The sequence below is a fragment of the Larus michahellis genome, chromosome 10 (assembly GCF_964199755.1).
Source record: "Larus michahellis chromosome 10, bLarMic1.1, whole genome shotgun sequence".
Classification (NCBI taxonomy): Eukaryota; Metazoa; Chordata; class Aves; order Charadriiformes; family Laridae; genus Larus; species Larus michahellis.
Window position 1 is genome coordinate 1,858,827 of NC_133905.1, and position 21,089 is coordinate 1,879,915.

At 37.7% G+C, this 21,089-nt stretch overlaps 1 protein-coding gene across 7 annotated transcripts in view; it reads right to left on the reverse strand.

The window, feature by feature from the left end:
- The window catches only part of ERC2 (ELKS/RAB6-interacting/CAST family member 2), a 510,348-nt gene that overhangs the window by 369,241 nt on the left and 120,018 nt on the right, over positions 1-21,089 (reverse strand). For all 7 annotated transcript variants that reach the window (XR_012589289.1, XR_012589291.1, XR_012589290.1 and 4 more), the window contains exons 6-7: positions 15,566-15,721; positions 9,211-9,378 (exon numbers count right to left, since the gene is read on the reverse strand). Coding sequence is in view for 2 of the 7 variants with exons in the window: in XM_074602406.1 (XP_074458507.1) it covers positions 9,211-9,378; positions 15,566-15,721 (324 nt within the window). In the remaining 5 variants the exon portion in view is untranslated. The remainder of the gene's footprint in view (positions 1-9,210; positions 9,379-15,565; positions 15,722-21,089) is intronic.

The following is a 21,089-nucleotide window of genomic DNA, read 5'->3' on the forward strand; positions in this document are numbered from 1 at the left end:
CAGTTATTTATCACTTTAATTAAATAAAATAGATGAAAATGAGAAGTGTTTTGACAGTAAGATAAATCTAACATTCATTAAACTATGTGTCCCGAACAACTTGAATAAAGTCTTCACACATCGAGTATACAGCCCTTATCTTTGTACTTTCATCTTTCCCATTTTCTTTTTATCTGTGTTTCCTATCTCAGGGCACTACTTTCTACAGACCCCACAAATGGAACTCTCCGCTCTTTCAGTCACCTTTCCCTCAGACAATTCATTTCAATTTTTTATAAAATAAAACTAACGGTGTCCCCAAAAGGAAAGACAAAACCTTTAAAGCTATTACCAAGAATTGATTCAATCGGGGCAGTGTGTGTGTGTGTGTGTAAATAAATCAATCAACACTTAATCTTTTTCTGGATAAATGAATGCTAGTTTGTAACTCACAAAGCAGAAAATACACATCTTTGGGACAGTATTACCTATCGTGTATTTGAGGGAGCTTCATTTCTAGTCACTGAGGTTGGAATGGGTCTCAGGAGGTCACTAATCCAACCCCCTGCTCAAAGCACGGAAAACACTGAAATCAGTCCATGCCATTTGATATGCCTTTGAACAGTCAAGTCCTGAAATCCTCCAATAGATAGACAAAAAAAAAACCCAACCAAAACCACTTTGCTTTACAGTTTACTTCTGTTTCAATATAGCATTTTGCTAATCTAAGTCTTCTTTCAGTTTAACTCTGAATTTACTGCCTTCCCACTATGCTCCTCTCTCCCGTTCTAGGCTGTCACGGGGGCCCACAAAATGTGAAAACTGTATAAAAAGTGAAATGGTTGGCAAACTCCACCTGAGATAAAGCTTGGTTTGAAATATGCAACACGCTCAAGAGAACTGTGAAGAGCTCTGGAGTGAGAGAGAGCGCAAACGGTACACAACCCTCCCGAATATGGGCGATCTTTCCTTTGCACGCACAGCAGATCTACCAGAACAATACACTGGCAGTACAGCAAAGGGACCACACTCAAATATCTGGCCCAGCCTGATTTGGAACAGGAAAAATAACAAAACAATAGAAAAATACAATTTCAAAGTAAAACTCTTAGAAAAATAAAAATGGGAGAGTGAAATAACCGTAGTTATACCATTATTATTGTAAAATTAAAAGCAGATTTACATTTCAAGCAATATCAAATATCAACATAGTAACAGAAAGAAAAATAAAGCGTTTGTAGCTTTGTTCCAAGTATTTTGTGCTGTCTGCTTTTATTTGCTTTCTATGCAAACTAAGAACTGCCAAGAAGTCACTCATTTCACAGCCCTTCTCTATAAACAGATTTGTTTAAAAGAAAAAACAGATTGCAATAAATACCTAAAATAATCACCTTTCCTCTTCTTTTTTATTAGGTTTTCTATATTAATACATGTGTACTGAACAATTCAGTATTCAGTTACAGTACAGACTTCACCTATTTTTCTAATTCATTTTCTCCATTGACAGGACTGTGGTCACAATTTACAAAATTTCTTTGTAGACTTTTACTTATTCCACAGTTCATTGACCTTCAAAGAGCACACCTGCCGGTTTGCGGGTGCGTTACCCAACGCAACGATACACTAACTAATAAAGTGCTAAGTGTGTTTGTGTCAGAATTGCGTATGACATGTATGTTCTCCACTGAGCTACCCAGCTGAAATGAATTTATTTGCATCAATTTATGTAAATTTATTTCCTGATGGTAAGAGCACTGCAAATATGTGCAAATATAGTCTCAGACTGTACCGTCTAGCACTTTTTAGGCTATACAAATAGCACTGTCTCATCTTTTTAAATCATCAAAAAGGATCATTCATGCTGTTTAACCTCTTTCCCTCTGCAGTAACAGTACAAGGCTTCACTTAAAAATGAACATCTACGGCTTTTTCACAGCGGCAGGGAAAACCTCAGCAAGTCTAACACTCCTCCATGGAGCACAGTGACATTTTCAGAACTCTGTAGCTGGAGTAGCCTGACCTTGGCTCATTTTTATCTGACCTCGGGGTTTTCACATCATTAATAACGAGATAATCAAAACAAAGGCTATATACAGTAGGTTAGGAAAAGTTTGCATAGTTTGGCACTATTATCACATATACCCTTAGAAATGGAACAAAATGAAATGCACGTAGCAGAGGTGGTGAACCTCCTACGGACTGGTTCCAAACATTTTTCCCACTGGCAATAAACCATTTTCAGACCTCCCAACTCTGGCCACCATGATAGTTATTGCTTTACAGGATTATGTCTTTTTGTTTAAGCTGTCAATAAAAACTTCAAATGATAGCTTTTTAAGTCAAATAAACTTATGAAAAAAAAAAACCCAAAACACTGACATCACTGAGACAACAGAAACACTGTGCAAAAAGCACATCATGTTTAGATCTAGACTTAACTGATTTACTGTTGGTTTTAAATTTTCTCACATCATGTGAGAAAGTGCCATTGTACCTGAAATTTGCTCCAATTACCATTGCTTAAAGGAAATGAATTATAATCACCAAAAAAATCCAGATGTCCTCTTATTTCTGATGAGTTGCTATAACACATGTAAAGCTACCATCTGAATAAAGAGATAGGCTAGTCGTGCCTCTCAGTAGTACCCAACATTCTGCAGAGATTCGGAATCATTACAACTCTGCTGACCCGTTATTCCTGACAGCTGAAACCAATGAAGAATAAGCTCAAACTTAAACTATACTTTTAACTTAGTGATATTTTCTGAGCTAGTTTGCTAAGATATCAGGAAAATTCTAGACTTGAAATGATACAAAAAATAATCTATTCTACTAAATAACAAACACTGATAAAATTTGCCAACAAAATTAAACCGATGAACTTCCAGGGATACTTGAACTACAAGAAACTATAATTAATACCAACAGATTACTTCTAAGCCTCATGCCCTATTATACCTGGCTTGCGAGAACCACGGAGGAAGGTGGAGGAGTACCAAGTAGGATCAGGGGACTCAAGTAGAACCAGTACTGTACCCCAGGGGTCAACGCTGGGTCCAGTCCTGTTCAACATCTTCATTAATGATCCAGATGAAGGGGCAGTGTGTGGCCTCCGCAAGTTTGCTGATGGTACAAAACCAGGAAGAGCAGCTGATAAACCAGAGGGTGATGCTGCTGTTCGGAGGGACCTCAACAGGCTGGAGGAATGGGCTGGCAGGAACCTCATGCAGTTCAGCAAAGAGAAGTGCAAAGTCCTGCACCTGGGGAGGAACAACTCCACCTGTATCTGCTAGGGTCCACTCAGCTGGAAAGCAGCTTTGCAGAAAAGAACCTCATGGTCCTGGCAGACACCATGTTGAACACCAGCAATGTGCCCTTGCGGCAAAAAGGTAAACTATCCTGGGCTGCGTTAGGAAGGGTGTTGCCAGCAGGTTGAGGGACGTGATCCTTCCCCTCTATTCATCACTAGTCAGGCCACACCTGGGACATTGTGTCCAGTTCTGGGCTCCTCAGTACAAGAGAGACATGGACATACTGGAGTGCGTCCAGCGAAGGGCCACAAAGCAATTAAGGGACTAATTAAGAGCTTTATTAAAGAATTGGAACATCTCTCGTGACAAAAGCCTCTGAGAGCTGGGACTGTTTAGCCTAGAAAAGAGAAGGGGACATCTTATCACTTTGTATAAATATCTGAAGAGAAGCTGTAAAGATGGAGCCAGGCTTTCCAGTGGCGCCCAGTGACAGGACCAGAGGCCATGGGCACAAACTGAAACACAGGAGGTTCCCTCTGAACACCAGGAAACACAACTGCGAGGATGACTGAGCACTGGCACGTGTTGCCCAGGGAGGTTGTGGAGTCTCCATCCTTGGACATATTCAAAAGCCAACTGGACATAGTCCTGGACAACCAGCTCTAGGTGGCCCTGCTTGAGCAGGGGGGGTGGACCAGATGACCTCCAGAGCTCCCGTCCAACCTCAACCATTCTGTGATTTTATTAATCACATCCTGTTGCATCATATGCAGCTGCTGTCTTCATAACCTAAAGATAACCTGCAGAGTACCATTATTAAGCTAAATAATACTAAAATACTTGTTATGAAGTAACTGAGAACCAGTTGAGGATTTCTTTTATTACAGGATTTACTAAGCTGCTTTAATGCAATCCTATTTAGGCAGGAAGTTGACACTGCAACTACAAATACATTACTCAGCTCAGGATGAGAAATGGCCTTTGACGATTACTTTCACCTGCAGAAAGAAGCCCTTCAAGGCAGGTTATAAGCATGTTTTAGGACAGCATAAAATTCTACATGATAATTAACAAAAACTATCTATTCTACAAGTAGACAATTTGGACATACAGGAAGAAAGGAGTGTGGCTTAACGCTGGCCAAAATGTTATTAACTTTACTCGGCAGGGAACAACCAACAATAGCTTGTACAGTACAAAATTCCTTCCATAATGATTTCCACCTGCTGGAGGCCTGCCATTCATCCTGCATCTCCCTGCAGCTGCTTTCCCATCTGCTGCTGGAAGCCCATCGCCCTCCCTTTAGATAAGACCTTAGGCCTGGACATAGAAGGTTCAGTTGCTCTAAGCAAACAAAATCTTTTCCCAATTCCCAGTTAGAGAGAACAAAGGCTGCTGTGTCTAGAATCATTTCTGGATTGCTACCACGGCACAGTCTAGGCCTTAGCTTAGTCAGCTTGAAACCCAGGTCTCAGAGAGAACCCAACTGGCAAAGTAATTTAATTCTTCCTCGCCCATCTACGCTGGCAGGCCGTGTGCTTGATCACTACGTAAGTGACACTTGCTCATTTTCAGCTCTTTGGTAAGTAGGATCCTGGGTTTAGGGCACAGAAAGCCCCTCTGTTCCATCACGGCTCTCTTGTTGCAGGGATTCTGTTTTCTGCAGGAAATGTATTTTGATTTGTTGTTGCTTTGTTATTTAATTTAACACAGCTTAATAGATATACCAGAAACAAAACATCAATGGCCTCTGCTAATACTTGGAATTAGCCCACATTTAGTCTCTCGCACATAACCAAATGTAACATTTTCAGCAAAGACTCTTATGAGAGATAAACGTTCCCCCTACTGCCCCAGAGTTCTCCAAACTAAAGATTAAATGGAAATGTAAAAGGTCCTTTTGAAAGATGGGGTATTTCTGAGTACTGAAGACAGACGTTGTTGAGTTATATGAAGTTAATATTTGCAAAGTGATTACCAAAAAGGCCCCACACAAAACTAAGAGTAGGTATAAAGGGAGTTCAGGAAAATTTTACTCTAAGGCATCATTTTGAATTTTCCTGTCTTGCTGCATCACATTTAGTTTGTACAGGATGTAACAGTAGAATGCAGCCTGAAGGCACGAATTTGTTAATTGAAATGCATAATGAAGCATACAACGAAACAAACAAAAAAAATTACTTAATTCCTATTGCCACATATTGGCCCACTGGTTAGTCAAAATAAGGGCAAATAAGTCGGCAAAAGAAATAAGAGAAAAAAGGAGGCATTTCCATCCTGAATAAGAAAAAGTGGAAGTAGCACAAACAGCCTGTTTTCACGCACCTCATAACTGACTAACTCTAGGAACAAGATCAGCTTTAAAAACCCTCAAACTTACAGCATGCAAAGACTGGCCTATAGCCTACGTAATTAATTTTTACTGAGGTGTCTTCTTGCCACTTATGTCACAGATTTTTTTCTTTCTGGTTTTGTCTAAATATTTCTAAGAAACAAGAACTTTGCCCCACAGGAGCAGACATGGCCATCTACAAATGCAGCCGCCGTCCAGCTCCTGCATTGCTCAGAGCTCCGGCGCCCTTCCCCAGAACGCCGGCAGTTTAACAGACTGCACCCCCAGTCTGGAACGTGAGACATAATAGTTTGCGGAGAAGAGACATCCTGGCAATCATTTTTAAACAGAAGAAATCCTTAGCATACAACAGGGTGGTAAGTAATGTGCCGAAACCCTGAGGGTCTTAAAAATATCTAACAAGAGAACAGCATTAGAACGTGCACATCAGCCTTGAAGAATCTTATTTTCTAATCTGTGAAATTGCTTGGACACAGAGATTTGTCACTTGTTTTCATGACTGTTAGAGAAAGCGAGAACATTCTCACATAGTTGCACAGCAATTTATGACAAATCCTGTGTTTGGTTATATGAGCGTAGTTCTTACAAGCCGAAAGCGGCTATAAGACTCTTCCAGGAAGCAAGATCGGATAGCTCAGCAGTTTTAAGGAGTTCTTGATTCACAGTCTATTCAAAAGAGGTGAAAAGCATGTCCAGACTAACCAGACCTCTTCTGCGAGCCTCAGTATTAAACTCCAGAAACGGCTCCTCATTTCCAGCCCGTGAACACCCAATCTTCTGGATGGACAGTTGTACAGCCTGTGATGTGCCTGCAGCAACCTTGAGTCCTTAAAATAAACAACTAAAGTACTGTTCTTTCCTGATAAGTCCTGGCTTGAGAAACTCATGGCTACTACTCCTTATAACATAAAAGTAAAGATCTTTTTCAGCAGATTTGAGATGCACTACATCACCAAAAAGTACAGGAAAGTAACAAAAATCAAGTGCATCTTAACTGCATTAAAAATGTAATTAATTTTGCCCAAAGTATGTATGTTATTACAGTATTTCAAGATCAGGTAAATTGCTGACATAATTTAAAGTTTAATGCAAATTATTTAAAGTCTCTGCCTCATAGGTAAATGGTGCACATAAGAGCACACCCTGTAATGCTATCTTTTCAAATGGAAATAGAAGAAATTTTGAGGCAAGTGATTTCAGCAGTCTAAATCTGCTATTAGATCAAAACTATCTGGTAAACCATTTCAAGTAGTGGCTCCATCAATACATGATAACTGGAACTTGTTTTCTTTATGTTGCTTCCAATACATCTCAGGATGTATTGTATCCTAAAATGAAGTCTGTCATTAACCCAGTACTCAAAGGCCTTCATTTTCATATGATCTCCCAGAAAAAAAAATAATTTAAAAATAGTTACATTTATGTGACCTTTCTGCCAAAAGCTGCCTGTACGTGAACAGACAATTGCAGCAAATTTTAACTAAAATTACTTCCCATAAGAAGGGTGGACATAAGTCACCAACTTTCACCTATTTCCTTTACAAAGATCTCTTAAACAGATAAAAGAAAGTAAAAAAACCCTGTTGTTTTATAAAAATCATTATGTACCCGGAAAGCAGAAAATGGAAGTCACCTAGATTTCTATGGGGAATATAAAATCGTTTGCAGTGTTTCAGAGCTTCATCAATTTATGAGGTAATTTAATTACCAAAAGCTGACATTAATGCATATGAAATAAAAAACACAATTTTTGACAATTCAGTCACAAACAAATTCAGGCTTAATTGATTTAGCAAGTCCATGCAGAGACAGCCTTAACTGTCTGGAACCAAGATACACTGTGAGGACATTTATGAGTTGTTTTGCTTCATTTTTAAGTCTCTTACATGCAATGACCTACTTAGCTTACACACAATTTTTTTTTCATTGAAAGCTGGAAGAATCTCATATTATTTGTGCGAAATGTCACAATCACTTATAACACAAATAACATGATTATTAGGCCAAACAAAAGGGATTCATTCTTTGCTATTATATAGCATTCCTTCTACCAAGCTACCTCTCTGATCATTTTAACATTAATTTTTCATTTTAGTTTCCGTGAAAGACTAAGAATAAGCACACACAATACAACTGAGCGTCACCTGCACACCAACAGGCAATTACAGCTAATTTTAACTTAAATTGCTTCAATAAAATGTTCAAGCTCAACTGCCTTATGCAGAAACCGGGAAGAAGAGGAATTGAGTATCTGTCAGAAAGCAACTGGTTTGTCACCAGGACTGCACAATTCCAGCAGCCCTTCATCAAGGGCACTGTAGATTCAGTTCTTTTTACCGTTGCCCATCGTCCAGCCATCAAGCCATAATGCCTTGAATACATACTGGTCTGATAAAGAATTAGGAAATCAAATTAGCGGAGAGCCAAAGGAATTCATCACCATAACAGGTAATACAAACCTTGCAAAACAGATCTGCACAGACGAAGATTTAAAATACGTAATCTTTACTACTCAGAAGCTAGACTGAGATCTGCCAAAACTGCTGGAGTTTTTACCCTTGTTCTATTATGATTATTTTGTATTATACACATATGCTGGCTGGGCCATTAAACACAAGCTGGAAATTCCAAGATTTCATTTGTATCTTCTTAATGCACAGAGGATAAGACATACAGCACAGAGGGAAAATCAGAATCTTAGAAATATTTATTTCCTGCATCCATGAGAAGGATGAGTTTAAGCTGTTTGTTCTCCTAGAGCTTTGTCAGCCAGAAATTTGAGACATTCTGTAAGATTCCTGTATACCTTAAATTATATACTTCTCTGAACAGAAACTATTTGCACTGTATGACTGAGTTTCCCAGGTATTTCTGTTTCTTGAAAGGGGTACACACATTAAAAATAAAATGAAGAAGTTATAATAGGAATCGATCTAATAAGTATTGTGTGCTCCAAGTTTTTTAAAACCCCATTAAATGAACTAGTAGACAACATTTTTAACACTGGATTTACACATTCCATCAAATGTGGCAACCATCTCAACTGTGTATTCCATTACCCATATTTTTATGATCCGAGTTTGTAGATACATACATAACTAATGCACTGGCCTGTTTTAAAGACTGAAATTATTCATATTTTAAAATAAATGCTGATTGCACTCAAAACAATAACCACAGATTAATATCATGCACCTTCAATAGATCCCTTCAAAATACATCAGTAGCTTCACTCTTCATAACAGAAACACAAAGTAGAAAAAGAATCATCAAGCCAGAGCCATCAAAAGGAAAACTAAATCAACTAATCGATGAGGAAACAAGAGATGAAATCACAACAATTAAGTCATTAAGGCCCAGCTCCCCCTATTGAAGCCAATGAGAATGAAGCACAAACATTTTCTTAAAAGGCAATCATAGGTGCTTCTAAAAAAATTTTAGAATGAGAGCTGCTGTACTACAAAAAAAATACATAGCAAATGTATTGCCATTTAAAAGGTTTTAAATTATTTCACTCTTCTTAAACAAATTGCTTTCTACACAGACTTGCAACAAACACATCATCACCTTGACACATGCCATTAACGAAATATTTCTATTGCATTTTATGATTAGAAGATACAATACCTCTGTCTGAAGTATGGCAGCTCTCTGTTCTTTGGCAGTAAGTGACTCTTTAAGCACTTCAATGTGTTGCTTGCAATCTGAATTCTGATTGCTAAGGGTTTCAAGCTTAGTTTGTAAGGCAAGAAGTTCTGATTCTTTCTTTGAGAGTTCTTGTTTTAGTTGGTCAATCTGTAATGGGAGGGGGGGGGAAAAGGTTAGATCATTAATTTCATTTCCAATTCATAGTTGCACTTGAAATCTGAAAGTTGTGAATGACCGCAATATGACAACTCAGACACCTGATTAAGATTCTGACTTTTTACACTCACAATTCAATTGAGTTTCTTGTAATTTAACATACCCTGCCTTAAGAATGATTGCCCTGCTGTTGCAGAAGTTAAAAGGAAACTCTTAAAGATTATACATGATGATTTGGCCTATAAATTCACCATGGACCTCACTTACGTTCAAAGAAATTTATCCTGTGTGAGGCAAGTCTGGCAGGACAGCAAAAATGCATAGGAAAAAAAGTGTTCATAAAAGTATAAATTCAATCCAATAGCCTATGCCTTCCAACAGCATGATTCTTGTGACTTGTCATTTGCCAGAGTGAATCAAGGGTTTTTTAGGAGATTGATAAGGAAAAGCAGGCACCTTAGTAAGGAGAGGAAAACAGAGAAGTGGAATTTTAACCTTACTCTACTTGCAAATGTGTTGCTGCCCACCATCCCCACCTCCTTTTTTCCTCCCTGGCAGTTCATATGGAATTCTCAGGTCCTAGGAAAGCCAAGCCAAAGAGATTAACTTAAGAGAAGTCTGGGGAAAACGTTATAAAAAATTCCAGAGAGTGAACGGTCTGTGAGATGATTGTAAAAGTGTATCCTAGGGGAAACAGCAGGAACCCAGTCACTAAACAAGGAGCTTCTGAATTTAAGTGAATTTAAGGTTCATCAGTAAATGTCACGGAATTGTGATTATTCTTCCCACAACGATAAATGGGAGGAGTAGCCACAGAATGCAAAAGCGCGGTGGATTTAGAATATATCAATCTGAGCAGAGCACTGGACAATACAAAGAATGATGCTAAAGGACAGTGAATTAGGTGACATGTAACTAGTCTTCTTAAAGTCCTGTGAAATAACACTGGTCACCAGATGAGTTCAGGTACATCATCTCTTTATTTGGAATAAAACACCTCAGAGCATCTGCAAAACACAGAGAAACCACACTTCCTTTATATTTGGAAAGTTTTCTCGATGACTGTAAGGCCTACAAATTTTTCTTTAAAATTCAAGTTTCAATTCTGCAACAAGCAGAGCACTGCTAGAAGAGCTCCTTCCATTCTCTCCCATCAGTTGCATCCCAACACAAATTTGGGACACAAGAAATCTGGAAGGGGTAGTTGGAAGGTGATTCAAAAATCCGCAGGAAAAAAAGAATATGTATCCACAAGCTGATCCTATTCAACCACATCCTAAAGACCGACAGAATAAAATATTTCACAGGTTCATTACAGTGTGACACAGTGACTGGAAACATTTACTGCTGATCAAAACATTTCTATTTTGTTTTACATTGTAAGTATGTCCTCAAAAATTATATTAAAAAATGTTTCTACCAACTGTAGTCCATGTGCATGTCTTAATATATTTATTCCTTTTTTCTCTTTATAAATGTCTGTATGTTTGTCTAGCTGGTAAAGGTACTTGGCTAGCCACCTCTGAGCTACTGTATAAAATCAAGAATCTGCACTGGCACTAAAAGCAATCACCTTCACAGTCTGAAAATACCAAAATAAGAAAAGAAGCATACAAAAAACAGATGTCAGGAGAATGCAAAGCGTGCTGTTAAGAAACTGCTAGAGAAAACTTGCTCTTGAAAGCAAATGACCTTCCTCCATCCCCTGCCAGAATATGTAAGCAAGTATAGCAACTGAGACAAAAATGTATACAAAGTGGACAATGGGAAAATCTGCCTACAAGATCTAAAGACAAAACGTAGATCTGCAGCCAAGATGAATTACATCACGTGCTTTATATGAGACCCATGTGAACATCACAGATGCTTAATCTCTCCTAGAAACTCTTCCCGCTTTTTTCCATGAGACAGCCCCCGCCCTGAGAAATAATCGACACAACAACAACAAAGTCCTCCATTTTCATTGCAGGTATGTTCTTTGTGTTTTGGAATCAGAATCTGTTTAGTATAAAGTTCTGGCTACAAGACCTACCAATTGCCAGGAGTCTGAAATGCGTTAGAGCACTCAAAAAAAAATCTTAAAGAAAACCAACGAAACAAGAAAAACCAAAACACAACAACAAAAAAAATGGCTTGAATAATTATGCTTTTGGCTGGTGTTTTATTAAAATAAAGTATAATGGTGAAAATGTACTACAACTTCAATTTAAAAAAAATTAAGTATCAAAAATACCAAAGGCATAAAAAGAAACCACATAACTGTTTAAAAAAGCAAATATACCCAGGTCTAAAAATGTCTTTTAAAGTTCTGCATTATCTATTAGTGTATAAAAAAATTAAACAGGGAATGACATAAAATTCTGTCTCCAGGAGATGTGCAAACATTTTCACTTTACTATACCTTAAGTGGTGTGGAAGACCAACAGTCACGATTCAGGAGATCTCCTGATCTCAGTCCAAAAAAAAGGCAAAGGCAGAAAAGTTTTTGTACTTTATAAAGACTACAATGAAGACAATCTCCAAGCCTGGGTATAAGTGCTGTAGCATCTAAGGAACTCCAAGTTTCTCCCCCGATCCTGACCTTCCCGCTATCTCACGTATTTCATATGTGTAATTTGCCTGTCACCACTTTTTCAACATTGCCCAATATGATCTTGCCTCACCTCCTTTGCCGAAACCCTAGTTCCTTTGTCTGCCTTCTCAGTTTACGATTCTCTGTCACCTCCATTAACTTCAGTTCCTTAGACACTAGCACTTCCAGAAAACCATTATCCTTCTTCCTAGATTATTATTTTTGCACACAAAAACCTTATGTGACATTACATCGAGTAACTGGGAAACAAAACCAAAAAAAAACCAATGAGAGCTTTTCCCCGGAGTATTGCATATTAAAAATAATGGGCTAAATCTTTAAGTAAATAATTCCATTAAATAAAACTATGCTGATTTGCGCATCATAAGGATCTGGTCTTATGTGACAAATGACAACTGCTTTTTAAAGTGAAGGATTTAAGTAAAAGAAAAACAGTAGCAATGCAAGTGAAGTGAAGTGGGTGCACACAGTAGACTCTACAAGTCCACGTGTAAATTCTACAGGTTATATTCGTCAAGGTCTATTTTTAAAGTGTTTATCACATTTCCAGGCCTATCCACAAAAAAATGCTGTAGTTCTTTTCCTGTATATTTCTTCTACAGGATCACCTGGAACTTGCATGTTTCCTTCATACAGTGTGAAAAGGTCTTATACACAGACATTGATTACAGGGTGCTTTGTTACAGCGTAATCAATTCTTAAAACTCATCTTAACACTAATTTGATGAAGTTGTACTGAACTGTCATTACATTCAGTGGGGGGGGGGGGGGGGCGGGGAAGGAATCTAAGCAAGTTTTCTTTCTCATTTCGACAACTTCTATTTAATTGCAAGTCAAAATTAAAGCCTACATGTTTGGAAGGAGTGACTATTCCTAAGAACTATTTTAAAAAAGGAACACTTCCCAACATTCTCTGCCACTCGCATACAATAAATAATACTCAGTATTGGCCTCCATTTAACACCTTCCCATTTATTTAAATCAAGAGCAGACTTAAAACGAGTTCTAATTCAAGAATAAATGTGAAGTATTGAGAGCTTTATAGCATCTAAGATTGTTAACTGTGAGAAGAGTTTTGTTCTGTTCTTTGCCATCAATCAAGAGTTCTGTTTATCAGAATTTATCAATAATCTCAGGTTCAACAGATCAGGTATAATAAGATCTGTTTGCTGACAGCTACACAAATACTTTTCTACATCGAAAGGTTTTCAGATGAATACTAAAGGTAATACCTTCTTCTGCAAATCTCAATTTTAAGTGGAAGAAAAGGACTGGTGAAAGAAAACAGACAAAGTTTCATCAGAATGTGTCATTTATCAAAGATCAGAAGATTGTGACAAAACAAGGCATGTTTAACAGTCTTCTCATTTGGCTGCTTTCTGCGCCACAGAAATATACTGAAGCTTTTCCTCTCGAAAACATCAGAAAATTGTTAACAAAATACTAGGCTTTGTACATTATGTTTGTATCAACAGATTTGCTGAGATGCACTAGGAGTTTTGCTGTAAATTACTAAAATGGAACTGCTTTGAAATCAGTGATGTTTAAATAGGCAAAATAATTTTCCTGATGATAATGCTACTTGGGAACTTTAGCTCTTTTTCAGTAGCTTAAGAGCTACTTTATTTCAACAGAATAAACATATACTTTGATTATTTATTTTTTTTTAATAAATCTGGATTAATTCCACATAGGCACTAGCACTTCAATTTCTTTCGTAGCACAAACCCCCAGAAGAAGATAAAAATATGCCCCACTGTTCCAAGACACCAGCATTCCCTGTGATGCAGTTTACAAGATACTACAGTGTCCAAACTGGGAAACAGTAATAACTCTTCTGAGATGGAAAATCTTCACTATCCAATACTACGCTGCTGAATTTTCTTACTCCTGTACTCACTGTGGAATTCAGACAAAGTAAAAGCATCTTATCAAGCAGATAATGAAGATGTAATTTACACAAGAAAACTGAACATCAGAGAACTGGGATTCTCCAGAAGGCGCTGACACCTTTTCATTCTCTAACCACAGACAAGCTCCATACTTTCTCTGAATCTCAGCTTGCCCAACTCTGAAAGAATGGTAATGGTATTTAACTACCTGATATTGCAAACTTTGTACTTAAAAAGCAACGTTGCAAAGTATTTTTAGCATCCGCAGACAATGGTAGGCAGAAAACTACACTTTAAGCCAATTAACCCCTACTTTTTTTTTTTGCTTACATATCCTCTAGAGAGGTAACAGTACCAGCTCCTCCTCAAGCAGTTTTTTCGGAGCTGGAAATACATATTTCAGAAAAAGCAAATCAATCTGTCTCAGTTCCCTAGAATTTCACCTACACCATTTCCACATACACAAAACCCCTAAACATTAAACAGAATAAGAACGCCAAAAAAATAAATCAGATGGAACGACTTGTAAAGTAAAGTAAGATTTCATAATAATCATGACTACTGAAGTTGTTTGCCTAGATTTTATTCTAGCATTATGGTCAAATTTTTAACAGCACTGCAAAAGATGAGATGGCTGGCTTTCCTCTTCAGCGTTTCCACTTCAGGCTGCTGTGACTTGTTTTGCCTCATCTTAGTTTAGCTTATAAATAATATACAAAAAATGTTATTTCCAAAACCTAAATTTATTTATATGAGAATGCGAGCATCAGCTTCAGACTCCATAATTTTCAACTTTTGTTTTTTTCTTGTTATTGACTACTTTAATTCAGTATTTCATCACTTCATAAACAAAATGCATTCAAGGTAGAGAGCTGGGAATAAACCAGCAGAAATTGTAACATTTTATATATTCACAACAGGTTTCAAGGCAATTATAAAAATATCAGAAAAGAAATATTAGAATTCACAAGAAAGACTATTTGGAGTGTTTATCTTTACCTAGACAGCTAAGCGCAGCAAAATGCAAGGAGGTAAAAAGACCATCTCGGACAACAATTTGGACATCAAGCTTTACTCCTGATGTATTTTAAAATAATGAACAAGCAATACTGTTTTGTGAACTTGATACCAGGAAATGTGTTACGTCACCAGACATTTACTATCTGCTTGTGGTCAACTCAGAATTATCTATGTACAATAATTTGAATTGAAAGGTACTCTGCAGGAACAAACTCATCAAATTGCAAGTCTTTAAAATACTAGAAGATTACAATTTGGCACTATCTATGGAACGGCAGTGCTTACTGTAAAACTACAGTCAAAACCAGCAAAAAATGCACAACATTGTCAAAGTTGACTTGCCAAAATGGGGCAAGTCAAAATTATTAACTAATTCAACAAGCCAACATTAAAACACCATATACCAGGAAGGGAAAAGGGGACACGGTATAGACTCAGGATAGCCTCTGCAGAAGTGGTGAAATAGCCTTTTCCTTCCCTCTTACTAAGTCAAAACATAAACACATTTTTATTTATCCAAAATGCTTCACTCCTCCATAGCTACTGAGTATTACATAGTTGACATTTACCAAAAGAAGACAAGCAGAGAGCTGCTTGTGTTGAAAAGGGTCAAGTTAAAACTTTTGTTTCCACTATTTAAGCAGCATTAAGCTATTTTATTAATAGACCTTACCTTATTTTTCATGAACTTTGAGTGACTCTTGTAAACTTCTATTTGTTTGATTTCTTCTTCTCGGTCCTCTGTATTCAGAACTCCATTTGTCTTTAACATCTGTATTTCATCTTCAAGATCTCTTATATTGCGCTCAAGTGAAGCTATTTTTGTATCCTAAGTTATAAAAAAAAAAAAGAGTATTGAAAATGATACAAAATGAATACTAAAGCGTAACAAGTATATCTGTACTTGCATGAATATCAAATAATAAGGTACAAATACACCTTGCACACACTGCTATAAACTGAGACTAATTCTATCGATTTTGGCTTAACGAAATGCAGAATTTAGACCTCTTTCACCATCAGAAACAAGCGTGTAATGCTGTGTTCTGTTGTGCAGTCCGTGGGGAGTACATTCTGGTCAGAATTCAGTCTTTATTCCTACACAGCTAGGGATGAAGGAAGAATGGAAGATGCCCTATTTCCCCGATGTACATGATAACATTCCTTGTTTGCTTTGCTAACCATCTAGGCCCAGCTATTCTTCCAAGCTCTTACACCCAAATTTAGCCCGTGGAGGCCAGTCCACCCTCCCTGCAGGACAACCGGCCACTTCATCATGGGACTCAGCCTGCGGCTGTTTCCCTGGTTCCATAGAGTTCTGCCTGCTGTCAAGAGGGAGAAAGTTTGTCTCCTCATATACTTTTCTTCCACTAATTCCTCTAATCACTGAGAGAGTATCTAGCACTTTTTATTATGAGTCTCAAAATAAACAAAACCACAACCACTAAAAAACTGCTACATCACAGCCAACGGCTGCCATATGAGCCAGGACGGCACCGACAACATCCAGTGCTACTTTTGTTGTTGCCGGTCACTTGGAAATTGACCCTCTCTCTTCAGTGAGAGTCACAAAAATTGAAAAAAGTGACTACACAAACTTGTCACATAATTTTCTGTTTAAATATTGCAAAATGAATCATTAGGAATTCTGCTTTGGGCCCTGTTTGCAGACATTTATTAAGAAATTTGAAACGTTGTGATTCAGGTGGTCAGACAATCAGTTCAAAGACGTGAAGGAGCAACCACCCATCAAAAGTAAGAGATTGTTCATAACCAAAGTAATGTATAAAAAATAAACTTAGAAGTCTTCATAACATATAATTCTTATTTATGTGTACCCTGTTCCACTGAAAACATCCGAAAATCATGATACTATGACCGCAGCAAGCAGTAGAACGTGGCAATGATCTCATTCAAAACAGTTAGTTGAAAATTAGCATCAGAATAAAAGCACATTTCTTCTGTGAAAGATCATGTCCTCATTAAACAGTTTTGTTCAATCACACAATCAAAAACACCATAAATTAATAACACCACCATACTAATATAGGTACGTATATGCCGGTTCAACCCCACAAAGAGAATGGCTTTAAAATGAACAGCAGGATTAGCACTGGCTTGCAGTCATACAAAGTGACCGGGAAACGTTTGTCTGAATCAGAATACTGATAAATACACAGTCGGCTCCCTTACATATACTTAAAAAGTCCAGAATACAAATTTTCGCTTAAAAAACAAAAAATCAGTTATACGATGATGGGGGAAGGGGAAGGAGAAAAAGTAAAGATAGACTTATCAAATTTTGCCTACTGCTAACATCGTGAAAACGGGAAAAGTACATCTAGCCTGCTGCTGAACGCAGATTCACTCCCATCACGCTGCGATATACCAGTTTTCCCTGGCAGGTAGGTTTCTGGGTTGTACAACTATGCAAACACACTGTGGGTCCTGTCTGAAGAGTTTTCCCAGTGTGCTCTAATCCAGACAAGAGCTCAGTGATGTAAACGGATATAAAACTTTCAATAAGAAATCTCAAGACAAAGGAATTTGAAATAGAAGGCGAGGAGCGCTATCTTCTGTCAGCAGACATACTTTCATGCGTATAGGCAAAGCAACGCACTTTGAAATACCAAACCCTGTTGTGCATCCTACAAGTTTCCAAACGAACCAATTCCAGAAAAGGAGCTCCAGCCAAAAGAGAAAAAAAGTGCCAGAATGCAAAGGAAATAAAACAAAAACAACAACAAAAACCAACAAAAAAACCCCACCAACGACAACAAAAAAACCCTACAAATTCTTTGAATGGGAAACTTGCCATTTCTTATCTTTTACCCCACTATCTGTTTCTTTTCTGGAAAATATCTGATATTGAAAATGCTGATGATAATCAGCAGTCCATATTTTCTGTTCTTGAAGCGTATGTTCAAAGAGAAAGAGTATTCCACCAAAAATCGATTAAAAACCACAAAGGAGATGACTAGGGATGCAACTTCAAGATAAACAAACAAGCAAAGTCCCACCCCACACACCCCCCCACCACTCCCTATTCTGGAAAACTTCCCACCAGCTTTTAGATTCTATGCCTGTATCTTATGGAGTTGGTTTTCTGAATAACAACTTTTCAAGTTACAGGTAAAATGCAACTTTTAGAGCAAAGGCTATATAAATTACCATAAAAAAACCCCTCAGTAATCTTCCTATTAAATGACCAGCCCTTCACATGACAGAAAATAATCATTTTTAAGATGTTAACTGTTCTGTTCACAAAACGTTTTTCCATAAACTTTTTTTTTTTAAAAGAAGAAAGTAAAATAAAACATTGAGATAGAATGAAAAAAAGAAAGAGGAAGAATTCTCATTAAATCTTGTATTTTGGAGAAACTGCACAAAAAGAAAAATACTGAAAGAAAGGAGAAAAAAAGAATTTTAAAAGCTATCAAGGCTTATGCAGAACAATAAATTACTGCAGCTCTCAGACACTACAATCAAATCAGCTCGCTCCATCAGACCTCATTTTAGAAATTTTCTACTCCTATTATTGAAGATAAAAGCAAAACCTAAGTTTCAGTGCACTTTAGAATGGTTTTGCACTGAATTATATTAATACTTACACGACCTGTTTTGACATTTCATGTGGGAGTAGTCCTCATCAAATCTCTCCAGCTAAGTCTTTAAGAGTCTGGCTTTTTGTACTGCAGTTGTATTTTACATGTTTGCAAATATCACATGGCAGAAATAATTTATAGCACAGCCTGTTACACTCTTTAGACGGTTTATACATCACAGAATAACATTTAAGCTTTATAAGAAATATCTAATGTAACTTTTGGAAGCATTTTCTGTACTTCTACTTTATCACAAGAAGTTTGAACTCTCTAAGGAGAAGTTCATTTTTAATCAAACTCCGCATACTGTGATTACAGCTGTATAAAAACTAGTTTTTCTATCTCTAGATAAATTGTCACTGTTAGCTTTGTATTAACTTTTTATGTGAACAGAAGCCAGAAATTTCAAAAATTTTGAAGACTAAAATCTGTTTCAGAATAATTTATCAAAAATGTCAGCGATGACAAGACAGAAGAGAAGCCAGACGTGACCTTCGTTCACAGGCTGTTCAAGGAGTCAAAGGTGCTGCTCCCTTACGTATGAACGACGCAGCACCGACCCCACTCTGCAAACGCACTGGACAGGCTGCTGGCTTGCCCAGGAAACCTGAAAGTTTTCCTGTCTGGACAACTGCTACAAAGTGAGGAACCTTGTAAGTCAAAGACAATACCGAGAGCCTGGAGTTCCCAATGGGCATTGTCACAATGGAGTTGGGTTGACTTCCAGCATGTTAGATAGCTTTGCTTTCACTAAAGTTTTGACAGAATAGGCACATTCACATAAAATCTTCCAATGCAGCTGAGTCAGCATTTTCCCCCAGAAAACGTCGATTGGAAAACTTTCAACCAGCTCTTGTTGTGGCACAGGGTCTGGCAATCTTTCAGAAACTGAACCAGGAACAGATGCAGTATTTCCTTCAAACCTCGAAGACTTATCCACATTAGCAGCATTCTAAAAAACTACGTGGGTCTGTGTTGAATCACAAAGAAAATTCCTTTGCAGTAATATTAGGGAATCAGCTTAGTATTAACCGGTACTAATAAACATCTTCCAAGTTCTACAACAATGCAAGATTTTTCCAGTCAGGCCCTCTAAATCTGTTGAAAGACATAAAGATTATACAGCAGGATTGGTGATATAGATCAGGGTGCTCACCCTAATCTATCCCCCCCTTCCAACAGTAACCAATACTTCTTCCTCACCTCCTTTATTAGAACAGTGTCGCAGATATTCTATGAGAGAGGTTAGGGCTATTTCCATGCTTGACCTAGCAGAAATCCAACTCTTTTGGAAAATGGAACAATTAGTATGTGTCCTGATGCTGGAGAAATTAATATTCCACAATGGAAAGGAGACTAACTCTACAAACAAGTTTCCACACATGAATCTTACATATTCTGTCCTTAAAACAAGAGTGCTATAGAGCATTTCCTGAACACTTGGGGAGGGGGAGGGGGCCAAACATTTGTAAATAATGCAGCATTCCAGTCTGTCTTACTGTAAAACAAAAAGTAATGGAATGCTACTCTTCATCATTTCAAATACCTTATAAATTTAAACTGTCTGTGAACAAACTTGCTTGCAAGACATTCAAAAAGCAATCAGAAGAAAATATTTTAAACTTCACATTTAATAAAAATTGCATTTAAATGCACATATGCCCACTTGCTATCAACAGACCACACATGACCACACTGACGATATACTTTAAGTTTGTTAATTTAATACAGAGAATGTTCAGGTTTATTTTGAAGATGAGGGAAACTGAAAGTTCATGCAATCTTAACAATAAGAGTATGTTGCACCGCAAACACATGTACACACTTTTTTAGAACCAAACCCATACCTGAAATACCAAAGCTGGATCAATACATAAAGATGGCTCTTTCTGCAAGTAAGGTAAAGCACAAATATTTTCATTTACTTTACAGATTACCATTTTTAAAGACTTTTTAATTCTTGTTGCTAGACTATACATACTTCAGGATGGCCAATACCCTACACTCAGGATGAGCTTTATGCCATATCTGTAGGCAACTAATTTCTGATTTTCTCTCTCAAGTAATACCACTGGTTTAAGCCCAGAACCGTCTGAACAAGATCATACAATCGCAGGATGGCTTGGGTTAGAAGCAACCTTTAAACACCATCTAGTCCAACCTCTTGCCACGGGCAGGGACATCTTTCACTAGACCAGGTTGCTCAAAGCCCCATCCAAGGGGCAACTTGTTCCAGTATCTCACCACCCTCATTGAAAAAAAACTTCTTCTGTATGTCCAATCTAAATCTACCCTGCTTTCAGTATAAAATCATTGCCCCTTTATCACTACAGGTCCTGGTAAGAAATCTTTCTCCATCTTTCTTACAAGCTCCCTTTAGATACAGAAAGGTCACAATAAGGTCTCCCCAGAGCCTTTTCTTCTCCGGGCTGAATAAGCCCAACTCTCTCAGCCTGTCTTCGTAGGAAAGGTGCTCCAGCCCTCGGATGATTTTCATGGCCCTCTGGACCTGTTCCAACAAGCCCATGTCTGTCTTGTACTGGGGACCTCGGAATAGAATGCAGTGCTCTAAGTAGGGCGTCACAAGAGATG